Source organism: Moschus berezovskii, chromosome 24, assembly GCF_049115385.1.
Source record: "Moschus berezovskii isolate FMDL1 chromosome 24, NW_MosBer_1.0, whole genome shotgun sequence".
Lineage (NCBI taxonomy): Eukaryota > Metazoa > Chordata > Mammalia > Artiodactyla > Moschidae > Moschus > Moschus berezovskii.
Genome location: NC_142483.1, coordinates 62,086,645 through 62,110,528, shown reverse-complemented (window position 1 = coordinate 62,110,528; position 23,884 = coordinate 62,086,645). Strand labels below are relative to the sequence as shown.

General features: G+C 44.0%; 1 protein-coding gene across 2 annotated transcripts in view; it reads left to right on the top strand.

The window, feature by feature from the left end:
* Positions 1 to 7,090: 7,090 nt before the first annotated feature.
* VOPP1 (VOPP1 WW domain binding protein) overlaps positions 7,091 to 23,884 on the top strand; it is a 180,155-nt gene continuing 163,361 nt past the window's right edge. The window contains exon 1 of one of the 2 annotated variants that reach the window (XM_088831757.1): positions 7,091 to 7,304. Coding sequence is in view for 1 of the 2 variants with exons in the window: in XM_055414816.2 (XP_055270791.1) it covers positions 7,251 to 7,304 (54 nt within the window). In the remaining variant the exon portion in view is untranslated. The remainder of the gene's footprint in view (positions 7,305 to 23,884) is intronic. The other variant, XM_055414816.2, reaches the window with a different exon arrangement.

The following is a 23,884-nucleotide window of genomic DNA, read 5'->3' as shown; positions in this document are numbered from 1 at the left end:
AAGCTAAAGCAAGGGAAAAAAGGAAAGGTATATCCAACTGGATGCAGAGTACCAGAGAATATCAAGGAGAGATAAGAAGGCCTTCGTAAGTGATGAATGCAAAGAAACAGAGGAAAACAATAGGATGGGAAAGACTAGAGATCTTTTCAATAAAACTGGAGATGTCAAGGGAACATTTCATGAAAGAATGGGCATGATAAAGGACAGAAATGGCAAGGACCTAACAGAAGCAGAAGAGATTAAGAAGAGGTGGCAAGAATACACAAAACGATACAAAACCAATCTTGAGGACTTGGATAGCCACAATAGTGTGGTCACTCACCTAGAGCCAGACATCCTGGAGTGTGAAGTCAAGTGTGCCTTAGGAAGCATTACCATGAATTAAGCTAGTGCAGGTGATGGAATTCCAGCTGAGCTATTTGAAGTCCTAAAAGATGATGTTGTTAAAGTCCTGCACTCAATATGCCAGCAAATTTGGAACACTCAGCAGTGGCCACAGGACTGGAAAAGGTCAATTTTCATTCCAGTCACAAGAAGGACAATGCCAAGGAATGTTTCAACTACCATACAATTGCACTCATTTCACATCCTAGCAAAGTAATGCTCAAAATCCATTAATCTAGGCTTCAGCAGTACATGAACCAAGAACTTCCAGATGTTTAGGAAAGGCAGAGGAATCAGAGATCAAATTGCCAACACTTGTTGGATTATGGAAAATGTAAGGGGATTCCAGAAAAACACCTACATCTGCTTCACTGCCGGCACGAAAGCCTCGACTCTGTGGATCACAACAAACTGCAGAAAATTCTCAAAGACATGGGGATACCAGAACACCCTACCTCTCTCCTGAGAAACCTGTAGGCAGGTAAAGAAGCAAGAGTTAGAACTAGACATGGAAAAACAGACTGATTCAAAGTTGGGAAAGGAGTACAGTCAAGGCTGTATATTGTCACCCGGCTTACTTAACTTATATGCAGAGTACATGATGTGAAATGCTGGGCTGGATGAATCACAAGCTACAATCAAGATTGCCTGGAGAAATATCAGCAACCTCAGATATGTAGATGACACCACTCTAACAGCAGAATGCGAAGAGCTATTAAAGAGCTTCTTTAATAGTATGAAAGAAAAAAGTGAAAAAGCTGGCTTAAAACTCAGCATTCAAAAACTAATGGCACCTGTTTCTATCACTTCATGACAAATAGAAGGAGAAACTGGAAGCAGGGACAGATTTTTTTTTTCTTGGCCTCCAAAATCACTACAGACAGTAACTGCAGCCATGAAATTAGAAGATGTTTGCTCCTTGGTAGGAAAGCTATGACAAAGCTAGTTATTATTGTTCACTCAGTCATGTCCGACTCTTTGATATCCCATGGACTGCAGCATGCCAGGCTTTCCTGTCCTTCACTGTCTCCTGTCCTTCAGGAGTTTGCTGAAACTCATGTCTATTGAGTCAATGATGCCATGTAAGCAACTCATTCTTTGTTGCCCTCTTCTTCCTCTGCCTTATCTTTCCCAGCATCATGGCCTTTTCCAATGAGTTGACTCTTCACATCAGGTGGACAAAGTATTGGATCTTCAGCTTCAGCATCAGTCCTTTCTGTGACAGGGTTGATTTCCTTTAAGATTGACAGGTTTGATCTCCTTGTTGTCAAAGGGACTCTCAGGACTCTTCTCCAGCACCACAGTTCAAAAGCATCAATTCTTTAGTGCTCAGTCTTCCTTATGGTCGCTGTCTAGGTTTGTCATAGCTTTTCTTCCAAGCAGAAAGTGTGTTTTAATTTCCTGGCTGCAGTCACTATCTGCAGTGATTTTGGAGCCCCAAAAAATAAAGTCTGTCACTGCTTCCATTTTTCCCCATCTATTTGCCATGAAGTGATGGGACTGAATGCCAGAATATTAAAGAGCAGAGATCACTGTGCCAACAAAGGTCCATATAATCAAAGCTATGGTTTTTCCAGTAGTCATGTATGGATGTGAGAAATGGACCATGAAAAAAGGCTAAGCGCCAAAGAATTGATGGTTTTGAACTGTGGTGCTGGAGAAGACTCTTGAGTGTCCCTTGGACTGCAAGGTGATCCAACTGGTCAATTCTAAATGAAATTAACCCTGAATATTCATTGGAAGGATTGATGCTGAAGCTGAAGCTTCAATACTTTAGCCACCTGATGGGAAAAGTCTATTCACTGCATCATTTCCCTGATGCAGGGAAACATTGAAGACAAAAGAAGGGGGGGGTGACAAAGGATGACATGGTTGGATGGCATAACCGACTCAGTGGACATGAGTTTGAGCAAACTCCTCAAGATAGTGAAGAACAGAGAAGCCTGGCATGCAGCAGTCCATGGGGTCACAGTGAGATGGACGCGACTTAGCAATAGAACAACAACAACGCACGGGCACTTGCCATCTACTTCTACAGGATTAAGTCAGGTGCTGCTGCAGCTGCTGACCTTCAACAACCCTTGAAGGGAGTTCAGGGTGGAGAGCAGAAATGAGGCACTCCATCTTTGGGGAAAAACTGGAAAGACAGATCTTCAGATAGGTATTTTCAGGAGTTGATTTTATAAGCCCACTTATTGTATCGCCTCATATGTAGAAAAGCACTAAAATCCTTCATGGCAATGACTGTTCCTCGTGACTGGCAGAAAGTTCATGAGACTAGTAGAAATTTTCTGGAAAATTATTTGGTTGATTGTGTTCCCCCTTCACCAAGATGACATATTTACTGACCTTGCCCCTTGCCTCTTTGGAACAGTTTCTCAGAGCTCTCTGAGTTACTGTTCTTTGGGCTGCAGTCCTCATTTTGCTCCAAATACAACTTAACTCAAAAAATCTCATGTTGTGCATTTTTAAAGTCAACAGAATATTTTAGAGAGAATCCCAAGAGTATTAGACAATCATTCTGTACATAGATTACATGCATATAAAATAGATAACCAACTAGTTACCTACTGTATAGCATAGGGAACTATACTCAATATCTATAATATTTTTCAGATTCTCTCTCCTTATAGGTTAGAGAATCTGAAAAATGATATATATATATGTATCTGAAGATACATATGAATATATATATGAATCTCTGCTGTATATGTGAAACTAACACAACACTGTAAATCTACTGTACTTCAATTTAAAAATGGTTAAAAAATAAAGAGATTTCAGTGTGACCTATGGATCTAGTCCACTGTCTCAGCAGAAGCTGGTAATATAAATGGGGTTGTATATTACCCAGCAATCCCACTGCTGGGCATACACACTGAGGAAACCAGAATTGAAAGAGACACTTGTACCTCAATGTTCATTGCAGCTGTTTATAATAGCCAGGACGTGGAAGCAACCTAGATGTCCATGGGCAGACGAATGGATAAGAAAGCTGTGGTACATATACACAATGGAATATTACTCAGCCATTAAAAAGAATGCATTTGAATCAGTTCTAATGAGGTAGATGAAACTGGAGCCTATTATACAGAGTGAAGTAAGCCAAAAAGAAAAACACCAATACAGTATACTAACACATATATATGGAATTTAGAAAGATGATAACAATAACCCTGTATACGAGACAGCAAAAGAGACACAGATGTATAGAACTGTCTTTTGGACTCTGTGGGAGAGGGCGAGGGTGGGATGATTTGAGAGAATAGCATTGAGACATGTATACTATCATATGTGAAACAGATCGCCAGTCCAGGTTCAATGCATGAGACAGGGTGCTCAGGGCTGGTGCACTGGGATGACCCAGAGGGATGGGATGGGGAGGGGGTGGGAGGGGGTTTCAGGATGGGGACACATGTACAACCATGGCTGATTTATGTCAGTGTATGGCAAAAACCACTACAATATTGTAAAGTAATTAGCCTCCAATTAAAATAAACACACACATACACACACACACACACACACACACACACACACAAATAATTTACCACCAGGAAATGCACCAACATGTTAATAAGATTATGTCTGGATAGTAGGTTCAATGGTGACTTTATTTTTCCTTTCTATATTTTTCCATTTTTATCACGTTTGTATTAAAAACTCAAAATTTTATTTTTAAATAAAGTAAGTATTATATACACACACAGAAAGAAAATGGGGTTGTAACAGCAGGAACACCAATGTCTTGAACTAAAGGGGACAGAAATAGGATAAACTGAAGGAAGGCTATTGCGGATTCTTCAGGATGGGACAATAGAACTATTTGGCTTTGAACATGCATTATCCTTGAAGAAAAGGGGGAAATGACCATAAAGTGGGACGGTCTCCTCAGTTTCAGAGAGCAGGGCCACTTACTAGGCTCCAGTATGCCAAGCTGCCACCATCCAGGGCTGAGGATGCAAACTTTCCTCTGCTGCACCCTGTCAGTGGGCCCAGATGCCGAGATGCAACCCCAGTGAGCCCAGAAAACATAGCACCGAGGCAAAGAGACTTATTCTCAAGACTTAAAACCTACGAATGTTTCCTGATGGATCTGAATTTGTTTGGGACCCATCCCCGCTTCCTTTTTCTCCTATGTGTCTATTTTGGAATGGCAACGTCTGTGCTACACCTGTCCCACTGTTGTATCTTGGAAGTAAATAATTTGTCAGGTTTCATAAATTCACCGCTGAAGAGGAATTTTACCGCAGGATGAGTGACACCTCAAGTCTCACGCACACTTGAAGCAGATGTAATCTAGATGAGATTCAGGACTTAAGAGCTGATGCTGGAATGGGTAAGACTTTTGGGCTATTGGGTTGGAGGTGAATGTATTTTGTGTGTGTCAACTGAAAAAAAATGCACAACCTAAAAGTTGAAAATGATGTTTTTTGTGGACTTACTAAGGACTTAAGCCTGGGAGACAGCCTGTCAGATACCTCTGAAGGACTGTTCCGAGAGATAAGGAAGGAGGGAGGAACCAGGATATATAGGAGTTTTTGCAAAAAAAATAAAAGGGTTCAAGATGGGGAACACATGTACACCCGGGACAGATTCATGTCAATGTATGGCAAAACCAATACAATAATGTAAAGTAATTAGTCTCCAATTAAAATAAATAAATTAAAAAACAAACAAAACAAAAAACGAAAAACCAAAAAGTAGGGAGTGTGAACATCAAAAGATTACTAATAATGAAAAACCAGACATCTCAAATTAATAAATTTAGCACTTTTGTCTGTATGGGAAGATGCAAGAGTCTGGTCTCACTGAAATAACTCCTTTTCTATGTACCTTACTATCTATGGCCAGTGTCCTGTTTTCCTCTATCCTGAATCTCTTCAGGGTGTGCAGTCTGGGGTTGCACAGTAGTTGATGGCCTGATGGCCACATCATTCTTTGTTTAGTGCTTTGGCAGGCAATACTCTTTGTCCACATGTTTGAGAAAGACATGAGTTCGGGGAGGACAGTGGTGGAATATTGTGGGCTGAATTGTGTCCTCTCCAACTCAAATGTTGAAATCCTAATCATCAGTACCTCTGAATGCGATTCTGTTTGGAATCAGGGCCTTTAAAAAGGTGAGAGAGGTAAAATAAGGCCATTGTTGTGAACCTGAATTCAATCTGGTGGTGCCCTTTCAAGAGGAAATTTGCATAGGGCCACCAGGGCCCTGTACACAGAAGGATCAGTGCGTGAAGAGGCAACAGGAGGGTGACTCAAGGAGAGAAGACTCAAAGGAAATCAACCTGGCTGACACATTGATTTTGAACTTCTCTTTGAAACTATGAGTAAAATGAATTTCTGTTGCTTAAGTCATCTGGTCTGGTACTTTGTTATGGAAGCCTGAGCAAACACCTAGTGCAAGGGAAACTGAAAAGTAAAATCCTCAGTATTCTAAACCCTGGAGGCCTATTTTTATGGAAGAAGAGAAGAATTGGTATTGTGGGGTAACTCAGAGACTAGCCTAACCCCTGCTCCTTGAAGACCTTTTCTTTTTTAAAGGGTCCCAAGTAACGCTTCAGACTGAAATATTGAACTAAAACATCACTAGTTAAGGGCTCAATTATGTTGCACCTACCCTGTAAATGATGAGGTAACCCAGAGATAGAAGTCTGCAATTCTTTCAATTGTTCATTTAGTAATGCCTGGGGCTGGTGAACAACCACGTGTGGTAATGTCTTTTACTATTCAGTACCCCTGCTCTCTGCACTTTGCATCCTACTGGTGCAAGAGACTATCTCTCCCTGTAGACACCAGGCAGAGTTTTCTCGCCTCCCTCCGCACCTCCCCCATGAACTGGCTCTCCAGCTCATGATCTGGTACAACTTACAAGCTCAATAAATACTTGTTGAATAACTGTACAAATGAGATGCAATCTGAGCCACGTTGTGGGAAAAAAAAAAAAAAAACGGTAAATACTTGGTACTGGAAGCTTCCCTTGTAGCTCAGCTGGTAAAGACTCCGGCTGCAATGCGGGACACCCGGGTTCGATCCCTGCGTTGGGAAGATCCCCTGGAGAAGAGAAAGTCTACCCACTCCAGTATTCTGGCCTGGAGGATAAAATGGACTGTACAGTCCATGGGGTCGCAAAGAGTTGGACACAACTGAACGACTTTCACTTTCTTTCTTTATTTCCTTTCACGTGGTACTGAGGGGTGGAAAGTCAGCAGAGGTGAAGGACATTGCAAACTTACCAGCGGGACGGTGAGGTTCAACGTGGTCCAAATATAGAGGGTGTGCAGGCAGGGACAGAGCAGAAGGACGTGGGCATGAAAGCACCACCTTTAAGTGAGAGATGAGGCATAGCGAGCCTTCCATTCTCGGTCTGCCTCCTCACCCTTTGGCCGTCCTTGCAGTCACACGTGGGGAGGGTGTACCATCCCACGGTGAGCGCAGGGATGAGAGGGACGAAGAACCTGCAGGCACACAATAGGTTCCTGTGCCTCCTTGGAACAAGCCTCACACGGCGGAGACTCTGCTTCTTTTATAAACCTTACCGGGTCTATTCAGGAGTGTCTTCGGAGCGAGCAAACGACTAGCAGTTTCCCTCCCGCCCGCCCTGCCGCGCGACTCGTCTCCTGGCTCCTGGCGCGTGCACTCCGGCGGGGAGGACCCCTGACACTCCTCTGCTGAGCCGGGGGCGCGCGAGCCGGGCGCGCGAGCCGGGGGCGGAGCGCGGCGAGGGCGGGGCGGCGCATTCCGGGTCCCCGCTCGCCCGCTCGCGCCTCTGGGTCGCCAGGCTGGGATCCCGCCCGCCAGCCCGCTGGCCGCCTTGCAGGGGACGTGCTACTGACCCGCGCCTGCGACCAGGAGGACGTGCAGCCATGGACCGCCTGGCCTGGAGAGTGGCGGCACTGCTGCTCGGGCTGCTCGTGGAGGTAGGGCCGGGCAGGGCGGGTAAGCAGGAGCAGCACTGCAGGAGCCCCGGGGGCCGAGGGCGGAGAGCCGAAGGCTCACCGACCAGCAGGAGCCCCGGTGCGGAAGGCTCTGGACCCTGGTGACAGGGTCGCCCGAGCCCTCCCCGCTCTTCTGATGGCGCTCAGTCCCCCCGCCCCGCATTTATCGGTTCTCGCGAGTAGAGAGGACTCAGGAGCACCCCTTGCGCGCTGTGCGCCGGTTCAGCCCTCGGGCCTCGGCTCTGGTCTGGGTGAGGGTCTCGGGTGCGGTGCAGGCAGAGATTCCTGGCGCCCAGTGGCTTGCGGCTTGGGGCTGGGGCGCGCCGTAGCAGCCCCCGCGCGGATGCGTGGTTGTGCGAAACGTCACGGAAGCACGAGTTAAATGGCGGGACAGAGCAGAAGTCCTCGCTTGTGAAAATGGAGCGCAAGGTCCTCAGATGCGAGAGAAAACCTCCGAAGAGATGGGGTGGTGGGTGTGGCCTTTTGGCGCTGAGACCCGGGACTTGTTGGGGACTTGTTGAAGCGACTGCGAAGGAAGCGCCGGTAACCGAAACCTCGTGGAGACCTCGACTGCCCACGGCTGGAAAGGGGCGCCCTCGGATGGGATCACCCCCTTCTTGATAAAATGGATTCTTTAAAATATGAGCTGGGGGTAGGTGCTGGGGTGCAGTGTGGATTAGGGCTTGTTCCATTCCTTGCTTGGCTTCATTATTTTAAAGGAAATTTATTAATGAAGTCTAAGTAAATGGATGATGAGTGTCTTATGTTTTCTATTTTAGGTAGTACATCTCTGGAAATGACTCCTTGGTTTTCTTCATTTGTAAAGAAATACAAGTTACACAATGTTGGGAGGGAGAGCCTTAGCTCTCCTGAAAGAAAGGTTGATGGAAAAGTTTCTTGTGCCAGTCGCCACCATAGCAAGACTTTCTGTTTTTGTTCCTGTGTCCCCCTGGCTAAGTGGTTAAAATTTTCGTGGAGTGCCCTCCACTCCCTCCTCTTGCGTTGTCTTTGGTTATTAGGAATTTTATGACCTTAGGAATAACATCCTTTCCCTGATGACCAGACAGATAATGGAAACGTGAATCTGACACCGCTGTTCACATAAAAAGGCATGCATCTGTACTTACACGTGCAATCCTCCCCCCGCCCCCACTTAAAAATCAGCGCTTGGTGAAATAATTTACACTAAAATTTAAATAACTGAATTGATGCTTTCACAGAGTCGAATATCTAGATGGTTGGTAATTTTTGTTTTCATGGGATGATGCAGTGTAGCCCATTTTTACATGATTGTCCCAAGCAGCTATTTTGTTTGTGGTAGAGGGGTGTCTCTCTGAGGCATTAAGGAGATCTCTTTCTAATTTATCACATGGAATCTTAACGCATGAGTTATGTATCTGAGATGTTTTCATCTTTAGTGTGTTGCTCTGGATTTCATCTAATATTGGTTATCAGTACATTTTTGATGCTTTTGAAGTCCTGAATCACATACATAAATGTGCAATTTCTGTTGCTGAGTATGTGGAAGCTAAGAGCTGTTTTCAATTTGAGGGTATAAGACAAGGGAGATGTTGGGAAGCCTGACAGCCAGCTGCAACCTGGGATTCTCCTCTTTGTTTCTTTGTTCTGCTTGCGCTGGTTTCATTGCGGTTGTAGTGTAGTTGACCATAAACCACCTGGCAGCCTTTTTGCTCTCTGGAATCCTCTTCCAAGCCAGAGTCACTCTGGGTTGCTTGGGGCGAGGGTGGGGGAAGTGTGTTTGGGAGAAGTCCTTGAGCAGGGAGAGTATCTGAGAGCTGTTTAAGAAGGGATTTCCTCCAGCTGCTTCACATCCTTAAATAGAAATTCACTTACCTGTTAGAGAGCTAGACTGCCTATTTGTTTTTTAATTAGCAAACACAGAGTGCCTACCCTGTGTTGGATTGTTCTAAGCACTTGACAAATATTAGCTCATTAATCTTCTTAGCAATTACTTTAATTCCCTTTTTTGTTTCAAGTGGGAGATGGTAAAGAGCTTGTCCCCAGTCTCACTGTTGTGACCTGTGAGGGCTTGAGGTGTCAGCTTTAGCAGCGGCCCGACTACCCGGTGCTGTGTTGCTGCCTCTCGCACTTCTGAACACAGAGGCATGGAGAGAATTTGTACAGGTCTGTCCTGAGGCCAGTGGTGGACTTGGAGAGGTATTGTCGCATGAAATGGGTAAACCAAGAAAATTCCCATTAGGAACTCAGTTACATTTCCTTAGGGGACCATATGATTTAGCATCCAAGCTATGACACTGAAGAGTGAAGGTGGGGACTGTTAGCAGTCATGTCTGCACAGTTAGGCACAGCAGGACTGTCCTGGAAGCCCCAGTATGTGCTCCCCTGAAAGCCCAGGCACGGCTGTTAGTAGAAACAGGCTGAGGGTGACATCATCCCTTCCCTAGGGAGGCTTCAGGGAGCTCATTACTGAAGTGACCTTTTCTTTCCGTCAACTTGGACTTGCCTGTGAACTGCATGGGAAGCCAGTGAGGACCCGTGTTACATCTTTTCTTCTCCCCACTCTATGCCAGCCTTGTAGATCCCAAACACATAAGCCATGGGGGAGGCCACAGAATAGGGGAACCCCAAAGCTCTTTGAGGGTCATGAAATTCTAAAGTTCTGTGTTTTTCGTCTGTTCTCTGGTTTCTGGGAGGACCTGCTAACAATGCCTGCAGGAAAACTGATGGTGTGAGCTGTCTCCTAGTAACTTTGGTGAATTAATTCCCGGTGGCCTTCACTGGGCTGCAGCAGCACCTTAGAAACTGAGAAAGAAAAGCAGTTTCAAAGCTAATTATGCCCTAGTAGAACCTGGGGAGTCATTAGGTGCTGAGCATGTGTGCATATGGGCTTTTGTCAGAGTGTGTGGTTTTCTGGATATTGTCACTGCAGTCTCTTTCTAGAGGTCAGGTTGTTGACACTTCGTTATATACTGAGTAGTATTTGTTCTGGGTTCTGTCCTTGCTGAAATGAGCCCAGAAATGTGTAGTATATTATTTAGTATAAAATTACCCCCATGCCAGGGCTGGGGGCTCTGTAAGCATCCATTTGCAAAGGAAAAAACTCTGTACTATGTTATTTTATTCTAGAGACTGGCATCAGTATCTTCCTGATCCTCCCCTGGACCCAAAGCTGGAAACCTTTAAGTGAGGCCACCATGTGTTTCAAAGTTATTCTGGCCAAAGAACATCCCTTCTTGGGCTAGAAAAAGGAGTGGTCTTCTCTTAGAAACCATTGGAAAGGGAACATTGTCTCTTGAAACTAGGGAAATTAACAGGATTACTGAGTATTTTTCCAAGTCCATTGTATTTTGACACCCAGGAGTCTGGAGATTAGACCGAACTCATGTTTAGAAGTGTTTTTGTCTCATGCCATCTGTTTTTTTGTACCCTGGAATTCCAATGAATGTGGCAGCCCCTGGATGCCAATTTTCTGAAATAAACCATTGCAGCTGTCCCTGAGCAACATGCAGTTTGAATGAAACTGTAGGGAGTTTGTTATCTCTGGAAGCTCCCTGGAGGCTGGGTGATGAGGGTGAGAGGTGGCAGTGGTAAATGAACCTGGTAGGACGAACTCTACTTGGAACTGCGGGAACTGGCTCCTGGTATATGATGAGGACCTGGGACTCTGGGCCCAGACTCTGGGGCCCTAATTAACCTTGTATTCTTTGACTTGTGCAAACCTATGAAGACCAGCTGAACAGCAGTGACTCTAGAAGTACAGAGATTAGGCTAGTGGCCACTGGATTATTTAGCCATGGGCTGGCATGTCATTTTCTTAGAACCTACATTTATCCTCTCAATGAGGCCTCTCAGATGTCACCCTCTTGATGAGGCCTACGTTGACCACTCTATATAAAATTCCAACCTAAATCTCTTCCCAGCACACTGGCTCTAACCTAACCAATTCCCTCCTTTCTCTGTATTTATTAACTTCAAAATATGATGGAATTTACTTCCCACAATCTACACATTATAAAGGCAAAGGTTTTGATTCACTTGTGTTAACTGAAATATCCCAAACTCCTGGAACAGTGCCTGGCATAGAGTAAGGATTCCATAAATATTTGAACAAGTGAAAAGAACCATGGGTAATGACCCTGGAGGAGGGAGCTGAATACATCTTCAGTAGGAGAGGGGAAGGTAATGTATTATCTATGACTCTGAAGTGTCTTTATGTGCTAATCACACAAAGAGCTAATCATTATGTGAACACCTGTAGAGATGGAAGCTCACTATCTTTAAAGCAATGTATCAATATTTTGGATAATTTTAGTTATTAATGTTTTCTGTTATACTGAGTAGAAATGTCTGCATTGTTTCTGCCTGGTCCTAGTTCTGTATCCTTGTGCTTTTCAGAAGAAGTATAATCACAATGACAGCCCTTCAATTGAACACAGCTGTTGGTCTCCATGTGTTCTCTAGGTTTCATTTCCTTCTGTCATTTCTCACAAGACATGGTGTTGAATCATCTCATCATCCTCACAGCTACCCTTTGAAAACTGCCAAACTGGATGGACAGTGGTTAGGAAATTATCACTGAAAAACTGGTCCTAGAGAAAGACCTTGGAGTACAAAGTGAAGTTTGGCCTTGGAGTACAAAATGTAAAAGGGCAAAGGCTAACAGAGTTTTGCCAAGACAACACACTGGTCATAGCAAACACCCTCTTCCAACAACACAAGAGACGATTCTACACATGGACATCACCAGATGGTCAATACCAAAATCAGATTGATTATATTATTTGTACTCGAAGATGGAGAAGCTCTCTACAGACAGCAAAAACAAGATGGGGAGCTGACTATGGCTCAGATCATGAACTCCTTATTGCAAAATTCAGACTTAAATTGAAGAAAGTAGGGAAAACCACTAGACCATTCAGGTCTGACCTAAATCAAATACCATGGGGTCACAAAGAGTCGGACACAACTGAGCAATTGAACTGAACTGAATGATTATACAGTGGAACTGACAAATAGATTCAAGGGTTTAGATCTGATAGAGTGCCTGAAGAACTATGGATGGAGGTTTGTAATGTTGTATGGGAGGCAGTGATCAAAACCATCCCTGAGAAGAAGAAATGCAAAAAGGCAAAATGATTGTCTGAGGAGGCCTTACAAATAGCTGAGAAAAGAAGTAAAGCGAAAGGCAAAGGAGAAAAGAAAAGATATATCTGAACGCAAAGTTCCAAAGAATAGCAAGGAGAGAAGAAAACCTTCCTCAGTGATCAATGCAAAGAAATAGAGGAAAACAATAGAATGGAGAAGACTAGAGATCTCTTCAAGAAAATTAGAGATACCAAGGGAACATTTCATGAAAAGATGGGCACAATAAAGGATAGGAACAGTATGGACCAGACGCAGAAGTAATTAAGAAGAGGTGGCAAGAATACACAGAAGAACTATACAAAAATTATCTTAATGATCCGGATAACCATGATGGTGTGATCACTTACCTAGAGCCAGACATTCTGGAGTGTAATGTCAAGTGGGTCTTAGGAAACATCACTATGAACAAAGCTAGTGGAGGTGATGGAATTCTAGCTGAGCTATTTCAGATCCTAAAAGATGATGCTGTGAAAATGTTGCATTCAATATGCCGGCAAATTTGGAAAACAGCAATGACCACAGGACTGGAAAAGGTCAGTTTTCATTCCAATCCCAAAGAAGGGCAATACTAAAGAATGTTCAATCTACTACTCAATTGCATTCATCTCACACACTAGCAAAGTAATGCTCAAAATTCTCCAAGCTAGCCTTCAACAGTATGTGAACCAAGAACTTCCAGATGTTCAAGCTGGATATAGAAAAGGCAGAGGAACCAGAGATCAAATTGCCAACATCCATTGGATCATCAAAAAAGCAAGAGAGTTCCAGAAAAATGTCTACTTCTGCTTTATTGACTGTGCCAAAGCCTTTGACTGTGTGGATCACAGCGAACTGTGGAAAATTCTTCAAGAGATGGGAATACCAGACCACCTAACGTGCCTCCTGAGAAATCTGTGTGCAGGTCAAGAAGCAACTGTTAGAACCAGACATGGAACAATGGAATGGTTCCAAATTGGGAAAGAGTACGTCAAGACTGTATATTGTCACCTTGCTTATTTAACATCTATGCAAAGTACATCATGTCCAGTGCTGGGCTGGATGTGCAAGATTGCTGCAAGAAATATCAATAACCTCAGATATGCAGATGACACCACCCTTAAGGCAGAAAGTGAAGATGTACTAAAGAACCTCTTGATGCACGTGAAAGAGGAGAGTGAAAAAGCTGCATTAAAGCTCAACATTCAAAAAACGAAGATCATTGCATTTGGTCCCATCACTTCATGGCAAATAGATGGGGAAACAATGGAAACAGTGAGAAGCTATTTTTTTGGGCTGCAAAATCACCGCAGATGGTGACTGCAGCCATGAAATTGAAAGGTGCTTGTTCCTTGGAAGAAAAGCTATGACCAACCTAGAGAGAATATTAAAAAGCAGAGACAGTACTTTGCTGACAAAAGTCCATCTAGTCAAAGCTATGATTTTTCCAGTAGTCATGTATGGATGTGAGAGTTGGACCATAAAGAAAATGGAGTGCTGAAGAACTGATGCTTTTGAACTGTCGTGTTGGAGAAGATTCTTGACAGTCCTTTGGACTGCAAGGAGATCCAACCAGTGAATCCTAAAGGAAATCAGACCTGCACATTCATTGAAATATTCATTCAAAGGACTGATGCTGAAGTTGAATCTTCAATACTTTGGCCACCGGATGCAAAGAGCTGATTCACTGGAAAAGACCCTGACCCTGAGAAAGACTGAAGGCAGGAGGAAAACAGGAAGACAGAGGATGAGATGGTTGGACGGCATCACCAGCTCAATGGATGTGAGTTTGAGCAAGCTCTGGGACTTGGTGATGGCAGTTGGTGATCGACAGGGAAGCTGCAGCTCCGTGGGGTCTCAAAGAGGTGGACACGAGTGAGTGACTGAACTGAAATGAGAAAAAGACCACTCAAGAGTGAATAAAACAGGGTTCAAAGTTTCATAGTGGGAAAAAATTTTAATTTAGCTTTATTTTGAAAAAGCAAAGCCCAGATTATAAAAAAAAGTTAATTTTGTTCCAAGTACTCACTTTTATTTATCTATTTATTTTAACTGGAGGCTAATTACTTTTAGAATTGAATCAATGGGTGAGGGGAAGAATTATTTTTCTGGTAAAAGTCTATGATGCATAATAGCATAGTCCTCACTTGACTTTGGAAGTTAGTGGCATGATCATATTAAGAATTTTTTCTGTTTTTCCAGAATTACTTGCTTGAGTAATCAATCCCACTATCTCCAGGTGGGGGCGGGAGGGCCATCTCCAGCTTCTCTTGGTTTTTTTTTTTTTATTCATATCATTCTGTTTTGAGCATCTGTAGGGTCATTATTAACAGGTACCTGCCAGACTATTTTGTCTCTTCCATAGGCTTGGTGTATCTTTGTAAGATCTGCGTCAAGATCTGCAAGGTCACTTTGCCACCCATCTCTGTGTTACTGGTGTTGTATGTACTTACTTGCCTGTGATCCTGGTATGGGAGGTTGCTTATAGAGCTGCTCTTGTTAAGTGGGCTGGGGTGTTGGTGCACTTTTTAGAAGGAATGAGTTCAGTGCTGTGTGTATTTTGTCATGCAGCCTTTGGCTTGACTCCCTTCTCTTCCCCACTGGGACTTGTTTGAACAATAAAGACACCCTGTTCTGTAGGTGTGCTTTCACTGGCACTGTCACAGCCCTTGTTTAGACATTTTCGTTATGCAAATAAAATAATCCAAGAGATTCACCTTGACTTTGCAATGACACTTAAATCTTTAATATCAGCTGCTGCTGCTGCTGCTAAGTCACTTCAGTCATGTCCAACTCTGTGTGACCCCATAGACGGAAGCCCACCAGGCTCCCCCATCCCTGGGATTCTCCAGGCAAGAACACTAGAGTGGGTTGCCATTTCCTTCTCCAATGTGTGAAAGTGAAAAGTGAAAGTGAAGTCGCTCAGTTGTGTCCCACTCTTAACTACCTCACGGACAGCAGCCTACCAGACTCCTCCATCCATGGGACTTTCCAGGCAAGAGTACTGGAGTGGGGTGCCATTGCCTTCTCCAAATATCAGCTGCTGGTAACCCACAAATCCTCATAACAGTTGTAGAGTGTTTAGTATACTATTTAAAACCTGAATTGAGGACTATATATTCATTCTAATTATATTTTATGTTACTTCCTTCATCTCATCTTCTTAAGCCTGTTTGAATACTGTTTTTTAAAATCAGGTGTCCTTTATGGTTTTGTGCCATATACAGATTTCATTATCATACCATTTTCAGCTTTTCCAATGGAGTAATAAAAATGTTGAACTGAGCCAAGTCAAAGATGGAGACTCTTATCTGGGTTGAAGTAGATGATTGAGATTTTGACTTTGAGAAAACTGATGTCCTTAATTTTAAAAAGTCAGAATTTAGCTTTAAATATGCAGTGCTTTGAAGTGTTTCCTTGGTGAGGAAATATCCAACAAGTGAAAGTCTAGAACTCCAGCAAGATAGCTAAATTTGGGAGTTATTTTGTGCTCATGTTGCAGAGCAGTTGAGAGCTTTATGCACAAAGCCGTTGTATTTGATGAGTTGGACATGGTGACCTTTGCTGGTTGGGGTTAATGAGTCAAGTGGTCAGCGAATACAGAGAGGCAGTGAATATGAATATACATATTTTTTCAAGAAGTTCATCTGCATACCTCAAAGTTCTTGGAAGAGCACAGTATCCTCAGACCAGAACAAAGAAATAGTATCTTATAAATCAGGTTTGAAATTGATCAGTTGTGTACTTGAAGCACAGAAGACATGTGATAGTAGTTAGTTTCTTGTTTAGATGTTGTCTTTGTCCATTTGCGCTGCTATAACAAAATACAAAATACTACCTACTGGGTGGTTTATAAACAACAAAAGTTCCGGAGGCTGGCAAGTCAGTCAGGGCACCCGCAAGGTCCATTTCTGGTGAGGACTCTCTTCCTGGTTCACAGCTGGCACCTCTGCCTGTGTCTTCACATGGTAGAAGGGGTAAGCAGTCTCTGTGGAGTCTCTTTTATAACAGCATCTATCCCATTCATGAGGGCTCTGCACTGTGATCTAATCACATTCTAAGTGTTCCCACCTCCTAATGCCGCCACCCTGGTTTTGGGATTTCAACATGATTTTTAGGCGACATGAACATTCAGAGCATAGCAGATAGCAACATGGTGATGTGTTGTGGAATCTCAACTCTTTGTCTATTGGCTGGCAGTCTTTTGAGTGAATTACTTAGGCTCTCATCAACTCAGTTGAGTCACCTGTAAGAAAAGAAGTGCCCCAGCTTTCCCAGAGGGAAGCTCTGGGAAAATTCACCACTTGAAATTTAGCTCTCTGCACAGGATAGACCAGCAGATTGTGAATATCGTCACTTGTTTCTAAGCAAGGTTCTTTGCCCAGGTTCCCTGCCAAAATGGAGAGAGGGTTCCAAAAAAAAAAACCTTTTCTAAAAAAATGTGTACTTTTATTTATTTATTTTTGGATGAACTGGGTCTTCGTTGCTGCATGTGCTTTTCTTTAATTTTGTTCAGTGGGGACTACTCTCTCGTTGCGGTGTGCCGATTGCTCATTGAGGTGGCTTCTCTGGTTACAGAGCACAGGCTCTAGGGCACATGGGCCTCAGTCGTTGCAGCACATGGGCTTAGTAGTTGTGGCTCCAAGGCTTTAGAGTACAGGCTCAATAGTTGTGGGGCACCGGCTTATTTGCTCTGAGACATGGAACCTTCCCAGATCAGGGATCAGACCCACATCTCCTGCACTGGCAGGCAGATTCTTTACTGAGCCACCAGGGAAGACCCCCAAAATCGTTTTTGTTTAAAAATTGTGCTTTCTTGCCTTTTTGTTGTTGTTGTTCAGTCTCTCAGCCGTGTCTGACCCTTTGCGACCCTGTGGACTGCAGCATGCTGTCCTGTCGTTCACCATCTCCTGGAGTTTGCTCAAACTCATGTCCATTGAATCGGTGATGCCATCAAAACGATGTCATCCTCCATTGTCCCAACTGTTAACAAAAAGTGAAAGGAAGATTGTGATTATTGTCATCTTTGGCTCTTCCCCCTTCTATGCTCTTTGGATGGAGGAGCAGAAGGCAGCATCCACACAGGCCACACCTGGACTTTAACTGGGAAGCACTCCAGTGTTCTTGCCTGGAGAATCCCAGGGACGGGGGAGCCTGGTGGGCTGCCGTGTATGGGATCTCACAGAGTGGGACACGACTGAAGCGACTTAGCAGCAGCATGAAAGAGGAATGAAACCCTTTGGTTCTTTAGCTTGTCTTGGTCCCTTGGTGTTTTGTAATTTGTGACAGTTTTTTCGAAAGAATCAAGCTATCGCTTCCTGGAGAGAGTGCGGGTGGGGAGTGTGGGAGTGTGTTTGTGAGGGTTTCTGAAAGTTCCTACTTGTAGTACCTTGTTTCCATGTGTGTGTGTGCTCAGTCATGTCCGACTCTTTGGGGCCCCATGGACTGTAGCCTGCCAGGCTTCTCTGTCCATGGAATTTTCCAGGCAAGAATACTGGAGTGGGTTGCCATTTCCTACTCCAAGGAATCTTCCTGACCCTGGGATCCAACCCATGACTCTTGCATCTCCTGCACTGGCAGGCAGATTCTTCACCACTGTGATCTGGGAAGCCCACCTTGTTTCCTTAGTTAGAAAAGAAGCCGGGATGAGAAGTGGGGATGGGAAGGGTGTGGGGTGTTTGAAACAAGGCCCATAGCCCCATCGTTCTTGCACTGCTGCAGGGTCTCTGCCCTTAAAGTCTCTGCAACCTCAGCTGCTCTCTACTGACATTATATATTTCAAACTATTCAGGATTCTTTTCAGGAACCCTGGCTTCTTTCTGTTGTTCTTTTTTACTAATTTCTTGTCACTTTCCACCTGACTATTTTTCTCGAGCTCAGAGAGTGTCAAAGTTTTTGTTTGTATACTCTCTTAAGGAACTTTCAGAAACTATATACACCTGCACATATTTTTTAACTTGACATGCAGTCTTTTATTACAGATTTTAAATGACTAATGAATTGGATTCAATGAGATGAATGGATTTGCTGTCTTGTGTATTGTGAGAATTAGCTATTTAAAAATAAGCTAGAAGAACACTCATTGTATACAGTGAAATTTAAATACCAGCAGCCAGGACTTCCCTGGTGTTTCAGTGGTTAAGAATCTGCCTGCCAGGGCACTGGTTCTATACCTGGTCTGGGAAGATCCCACATGCTGCAGAGCAATGAAGCCCATGTGCCATAACTACTGAACCCTGTGTGCCTACAAAGAGGAAAAATTAAAATTTTCCATAACCTCCTGCTCCTTCTGCCTCTGTAACTCAGCTTGCTCCTTGCAAAGTCTGGATCATGTAGGTCACGTAGTCTCAGAAAGTGGGGACTTAACAATACTAGGAACTGGAGCTTATCTCACTCACCCTTGTCCTGCTCTTGCAATTCCCTGGCCCCTGCAAACCTGCTTAATCATGCCTGTCTGTGTAATGGTCAGGCATCCCCCTCCCCATCCTGACTGCTGTTCCTGCGCATGTGAAACCCTTTAGTTTAAACCAGCGTATTAACCACCAGTGTTACCCACTATAATCTGTCTATAAAAACTCTGTAACCCCTTTGTTCGGGGCTCAGAGCTTGGAGTGTTAATTCCTCTGGGCCCGTTGGCATAGTAAACCTGAGTTCTCCAACTCTCCAAGTGTGGTGCTTGGTTTCTTGAGTAGTGGTTTCTGCAACACCTAGAGCCCATGCTCTGCAATAAGAGAGGCTCCCACAGTGGGAAATCCACACACCACAACTAGAAGGGTAGCCCCTGCTCACCACAACTAGAGAAAGCCTGTGCATAGCCTTGAAGACCTAGTACAACCAAAAAAAAAAAAAAAAATACCAGTAGCAATTTGATATTGAGTCCGTCTAGTCAAGGCTATGGTTTATCCAGTGGTCATGTATGGATGTGAGAGTTGGACAGTGAAGATAGCTGATTGCTGAAGAATTGATGCTTTTGAACTGTGGTGTTGGAGAAGACTCTTGAGAGTCCCTTGGACTGCAAGGACATCCAACCAGTCCATTCTAAAGGAGATCAATCCTGGGTGTTCATTGGAAGGACTGATGCTAAAGCTGAAACTCCAATACTTTGGCCACCTCAGGTGACTAGTTGACTCACTGGAAAAGACTGATGCTGGGAGGGATTGGGGGTGGGAGGAGATGGGGACAACAGAGAATGAGATGGCTGGATGGCATCACTGACTCGATGGACATGAGTTTGAGTGAACTCCGGGAGTTGGTGATGGACAGGGAGGCCTGGTGTGCTGTGATTCATGGGGTCGCAAAGAGTTGGACACGACTGAGCGACTGAACTGAACTGAACTGATTGTGGAGGAAGAATGTCACCTGCGGTATCAGTAAACAAAGGATGTTGTGGTGTCTGAGCCAGCAGCTACTGCTGCCTCCCAGACTGTGCACCCTGAGGGGATTCAGGATAGAGAGAAACAGGATACTGGCCCTAAAGAGTTAAAATGCATAACAAAGGAAGGATTTCAAGGAACCCAGACACTTGCATCTTCTCATACTTAGAAAAGTAGTAAATTCATTAACTTGAGATGCCAGGTTTTCTTTATTTCTTTAATATTTATTTATGCAGTGTCTTTGTTGCAGCCTGTGAGATCTTTAGTAGTGGCAGGTGGGATCTAGTTCTCTGATCAGAGGTTGAACTCGGGCCCCCTGCATTGGGAGCATACAGTCTTAACCACTGGGCCACCAGGGAATTCCCAAGATGCCTTGTTTTCTTTAACAGTAATCTTTTAATACGCTTAACTACATGTTTTGGCTCCTCCCTTACCTCTTTGGAACAGTCTTTTAGCTACCTGAGAACCTGTCTCCAGGGCTTACGTCCTCAGTATATCTGCTGAATAAAAAAATTCTCAACTTCTAGGTTGTGTCTTATAATTCCTTTAAAAATAAACAAGTTAATCTTATAACATTTGGAAATTTTATATCATATGCTTTTCTCTTTAGTCTTCTGTTTCCATTCTACTTCCCTCACAGAACTTTATTCTAGTGAAAATCTATGCTTAATATCTGTTTCTGATATCCATTTTTATAACAAAAATATATATCTTGAGTTAATTTTTGAAACATTTCCTCAGAGAAATCATTAAAAGATTAAAGAGTTATTATTACAGCTATTACTATACATTTGATTGAAACAATATAAATATATTACAAACTGAATATTATTAAACAGAAAAACATTATTAAACAGTAAACATTTACTGGCAATACAATACATTTCTGAGTGAGATGGATGAGGGTTTTTTGTTTTTCATTTAGGTCATGTCTCACTGGTAGAAATGGAAGTTTCATGTTGAACTTCTTCTGAGTAATGTGCCCAGACCTCACAGTAAACTATGATCAGGCTGTTTTTCAATTTAATTAAAAGTGAAATATTTGGGAACACCTGAGATTGGGGAAGGAAATGGCAAACCACTCCAATATTCTTGCCTGGAGAATGCCAGGGACAGGGGATCCTGTTGGGCTGCTGTCTACGGGGTCACACAGAGTCGGACACGACTGAAGCGACTTAGCAGCAGCAGAGGTGTAAAGTATGCATTGATGAGGGTAGTCTCCTTGATGGGACTTCAGCAAGGTTCTTTTGAGCTGTCTTTTTGACTAGCCCTCTCCTTGGCCATGCACATCTGTCTGCACTGACCCCCATTTAGCAAGAATCTTGCTAAGTTATCCCCCTACCCTTGATATCCAATTACTTTGCCCTGCCTTCAGCAAGAATTCTCTTAGGTCAACTTAGCAAGAATGCCCCTCCACTTGCTAGTTATTTTCCATCCCCTGACTCCCTCACTCTGTTCCTTGGCTATAAACCCCCACTTGTCCTTGTTGATTTTGGGATTCAGCTCCATCACACTCTCCTCTGGGCTCATGCTGCTGCTGCTGCTGCTAAGTCACTTCAGTCGTGTCCGACTCTGTGTGACCCCATAGACGGAAGCCCAACAGGCTCCCCCATCTCTGGGATTCTCCAGGCAAGAACACTGGAGTGGGTTGCCATTTCCTTCTCCAATGTGTGAAAGTGAGGTCAGTCAGTTGCGTCTGACCCTTAGCGACCCCACAGACTGCAGCCTACCAGGCTCCTCCATCCATGGGATTTTCTAGGCAAGAGTACTGGAGTGGCTTGCCATTGCCTTCTCTGCCTCTGGGCTCATAGTCTTGAATAAAGTCTTTCTTAACATTTTAACATGTGTCAGAGTAATTTCTCTTTAAGAGAGTTGATATCAGTATGTGCAGTGGCCTTAGTCAGATACCTGAACAGTTTTCAGTTCTAGACCAGTACAGCCTATAAGAGTAGGAATGAGTGGGAGGTGTGCCTTGTTTTGTAAAGAGGAGAAGGGTGATTGTGAAAGGGGAACTAGCACAGCCACTTGACCAGCATCTTCACTATAGCGTGTGTTCTTAGGAAGGTCAGTTTCAGGAAAGAGGGCCCATAAGAAGGTCTAGAAATTGCATTTTTAACAGTATGTGGAATTGAGACCTCAGGTTGCTTGATGCACTTACCACTTCCTTGCAGGAAAGGAACTGTGACCACAATCATGACACCGGGGCTTCAGTCAGCTGAGCAGGGGGTGAGGGGCCATCACTGTGGTGGCTGGTCAGGCTGCCGTATGGTCAGCTCTGTGGGCAGTGGCTGTTTTTCTAGACTTCATCCTGGACAGGGTCATGCTTCTCTCACAGGACTGGAGGGATAAGCCTCTTCATTAGGCCTCTGTCTGGTCCCTTTCCAAGTGTCACCATGACCTGCTATTGATGTATTTCATGAAACTGCCAAAAGTAGAGATAGGTTTATTTAGTTTACTTTATTTCATTCCTATCCTTTTGATCAGAATTCAGTTGTGTGTTGGTCCAGCACAGCGGGTGAGAAAGACCTGAAATGGGGGCGAGCACATAATGAAAAGACAGAAACATATAATTTGGCAAGTGGGGAGTCAGGGGGCCCTCCTGCTCTGCATGGCAGGAGGACAAAATGGGCCTTTCAGCCCGCACTTTTATTGGCAGAAGTCACATGAGATTATTAGGGAATAGCTATCCTGGGGAGCTTGATTCAGTTCAGTTCAGTCACTCAGTCGTGTCCGACTCTCCACGACCCCATGAATCACAGCACGCCAGGCCTCCCTGTCCATCACCAACTCCGGGAGTTCACTCAAACTCATGTCCATCGAGTCGGTGATGCCATCCAGCCATCTCATTCTCTGTCCTCCCCTTCTCCTCCTGCCCCCAACCTTTCCCAGCATCAGAGTCTTTTCCAGTGAGTCAACTCGTCGCATGAGGTGGCCAAAGTATTGGAGTTTCAGCTTTAGCATCAGTCCTTCCAATGAACACCCAGGATTGATCTCCTTTAGAATAGACTGGTTGGATCTCCTTGCTACAAGGGACTCTCAAGAGTCTTCTCCAACACCACAGTTCAAAAGCATCAATTCTTCGGTGATCAGCTTTCTTCACAGTCCAACTCTCACATCCATACATGACCACGGGAAAAAACCATAGCCTTGACTAGACGGACCTTTGTTGGCAAAGTAATGTCTCTGCTTTTTAATACACTATCAAGGTTGGTCATAACTTTCCTTCCAAGGAGTAAGCGTCTTTTAATTTCATGGCTGCAGTCAGCATCTGCAGTGATTTTGGAGTCCAAAAAAATAAAGTCTGACACTGTTTCCACTGTTTCCCCATCTATTTCCCATGAAGTGATGGGACCAGATGCCATGATCTTCGTTTTCTGAATGTTGAGCTTCAAGTCAACCTTTTCACTCTCCTCTTTCACTTTCATCAAGAGGCCTTTGAGTTCCTCTTCACTTTCTGCCATAAGGGTGGTGTCATCTGCATATCTGAGATTATTGATATTTCTCCCAGCAATCTTGATTCCAGCTTGTGCTTCTTCCACCCCAGTGTTCCTCATGATGTACTCTGCATATAAGTTAAATAAGCAAGGTGACAATATACAGCCTTGACGTACTCCTTTTCCTATTTGGAACCAGTCTGTTGTTCCATGTACAGTTCTGACTGTTGCTTCCTGACCTGCATACAGGTTTCTCAAGAGGCAGGTCAGGTGGTCTGGGATTCCCATCTCTTTCAGAATTTTCCACAGTTTATTGTGATCCACACAGTCAAAGGCTTTGGCATAGTCAATGAAGCAGAAATAGATGCTCTTCTGGAACTCTCTTGCTTTCTCCATGATCCAGCGGATGTTGGCAATTTGATCTCTGGTGCCTCTGCCTTTTCTAAAACCTGCTTGAACATCTGGGAGTTCACGGTTCACATATTGCTGAAGCCTGGCTTGGAGAATTTTGAGCATGACTTTACTAGGGTGTGAGATGAGTGCAATTGTGCGGTAGTTTGAGCATTCTTTGGCATTGCCTTTCTTTGGGATTGGAATGAAGACTGACCTTTTCCAATCCTGTGGCCACTGCTGAGTTTTCCAAATTTGCTGG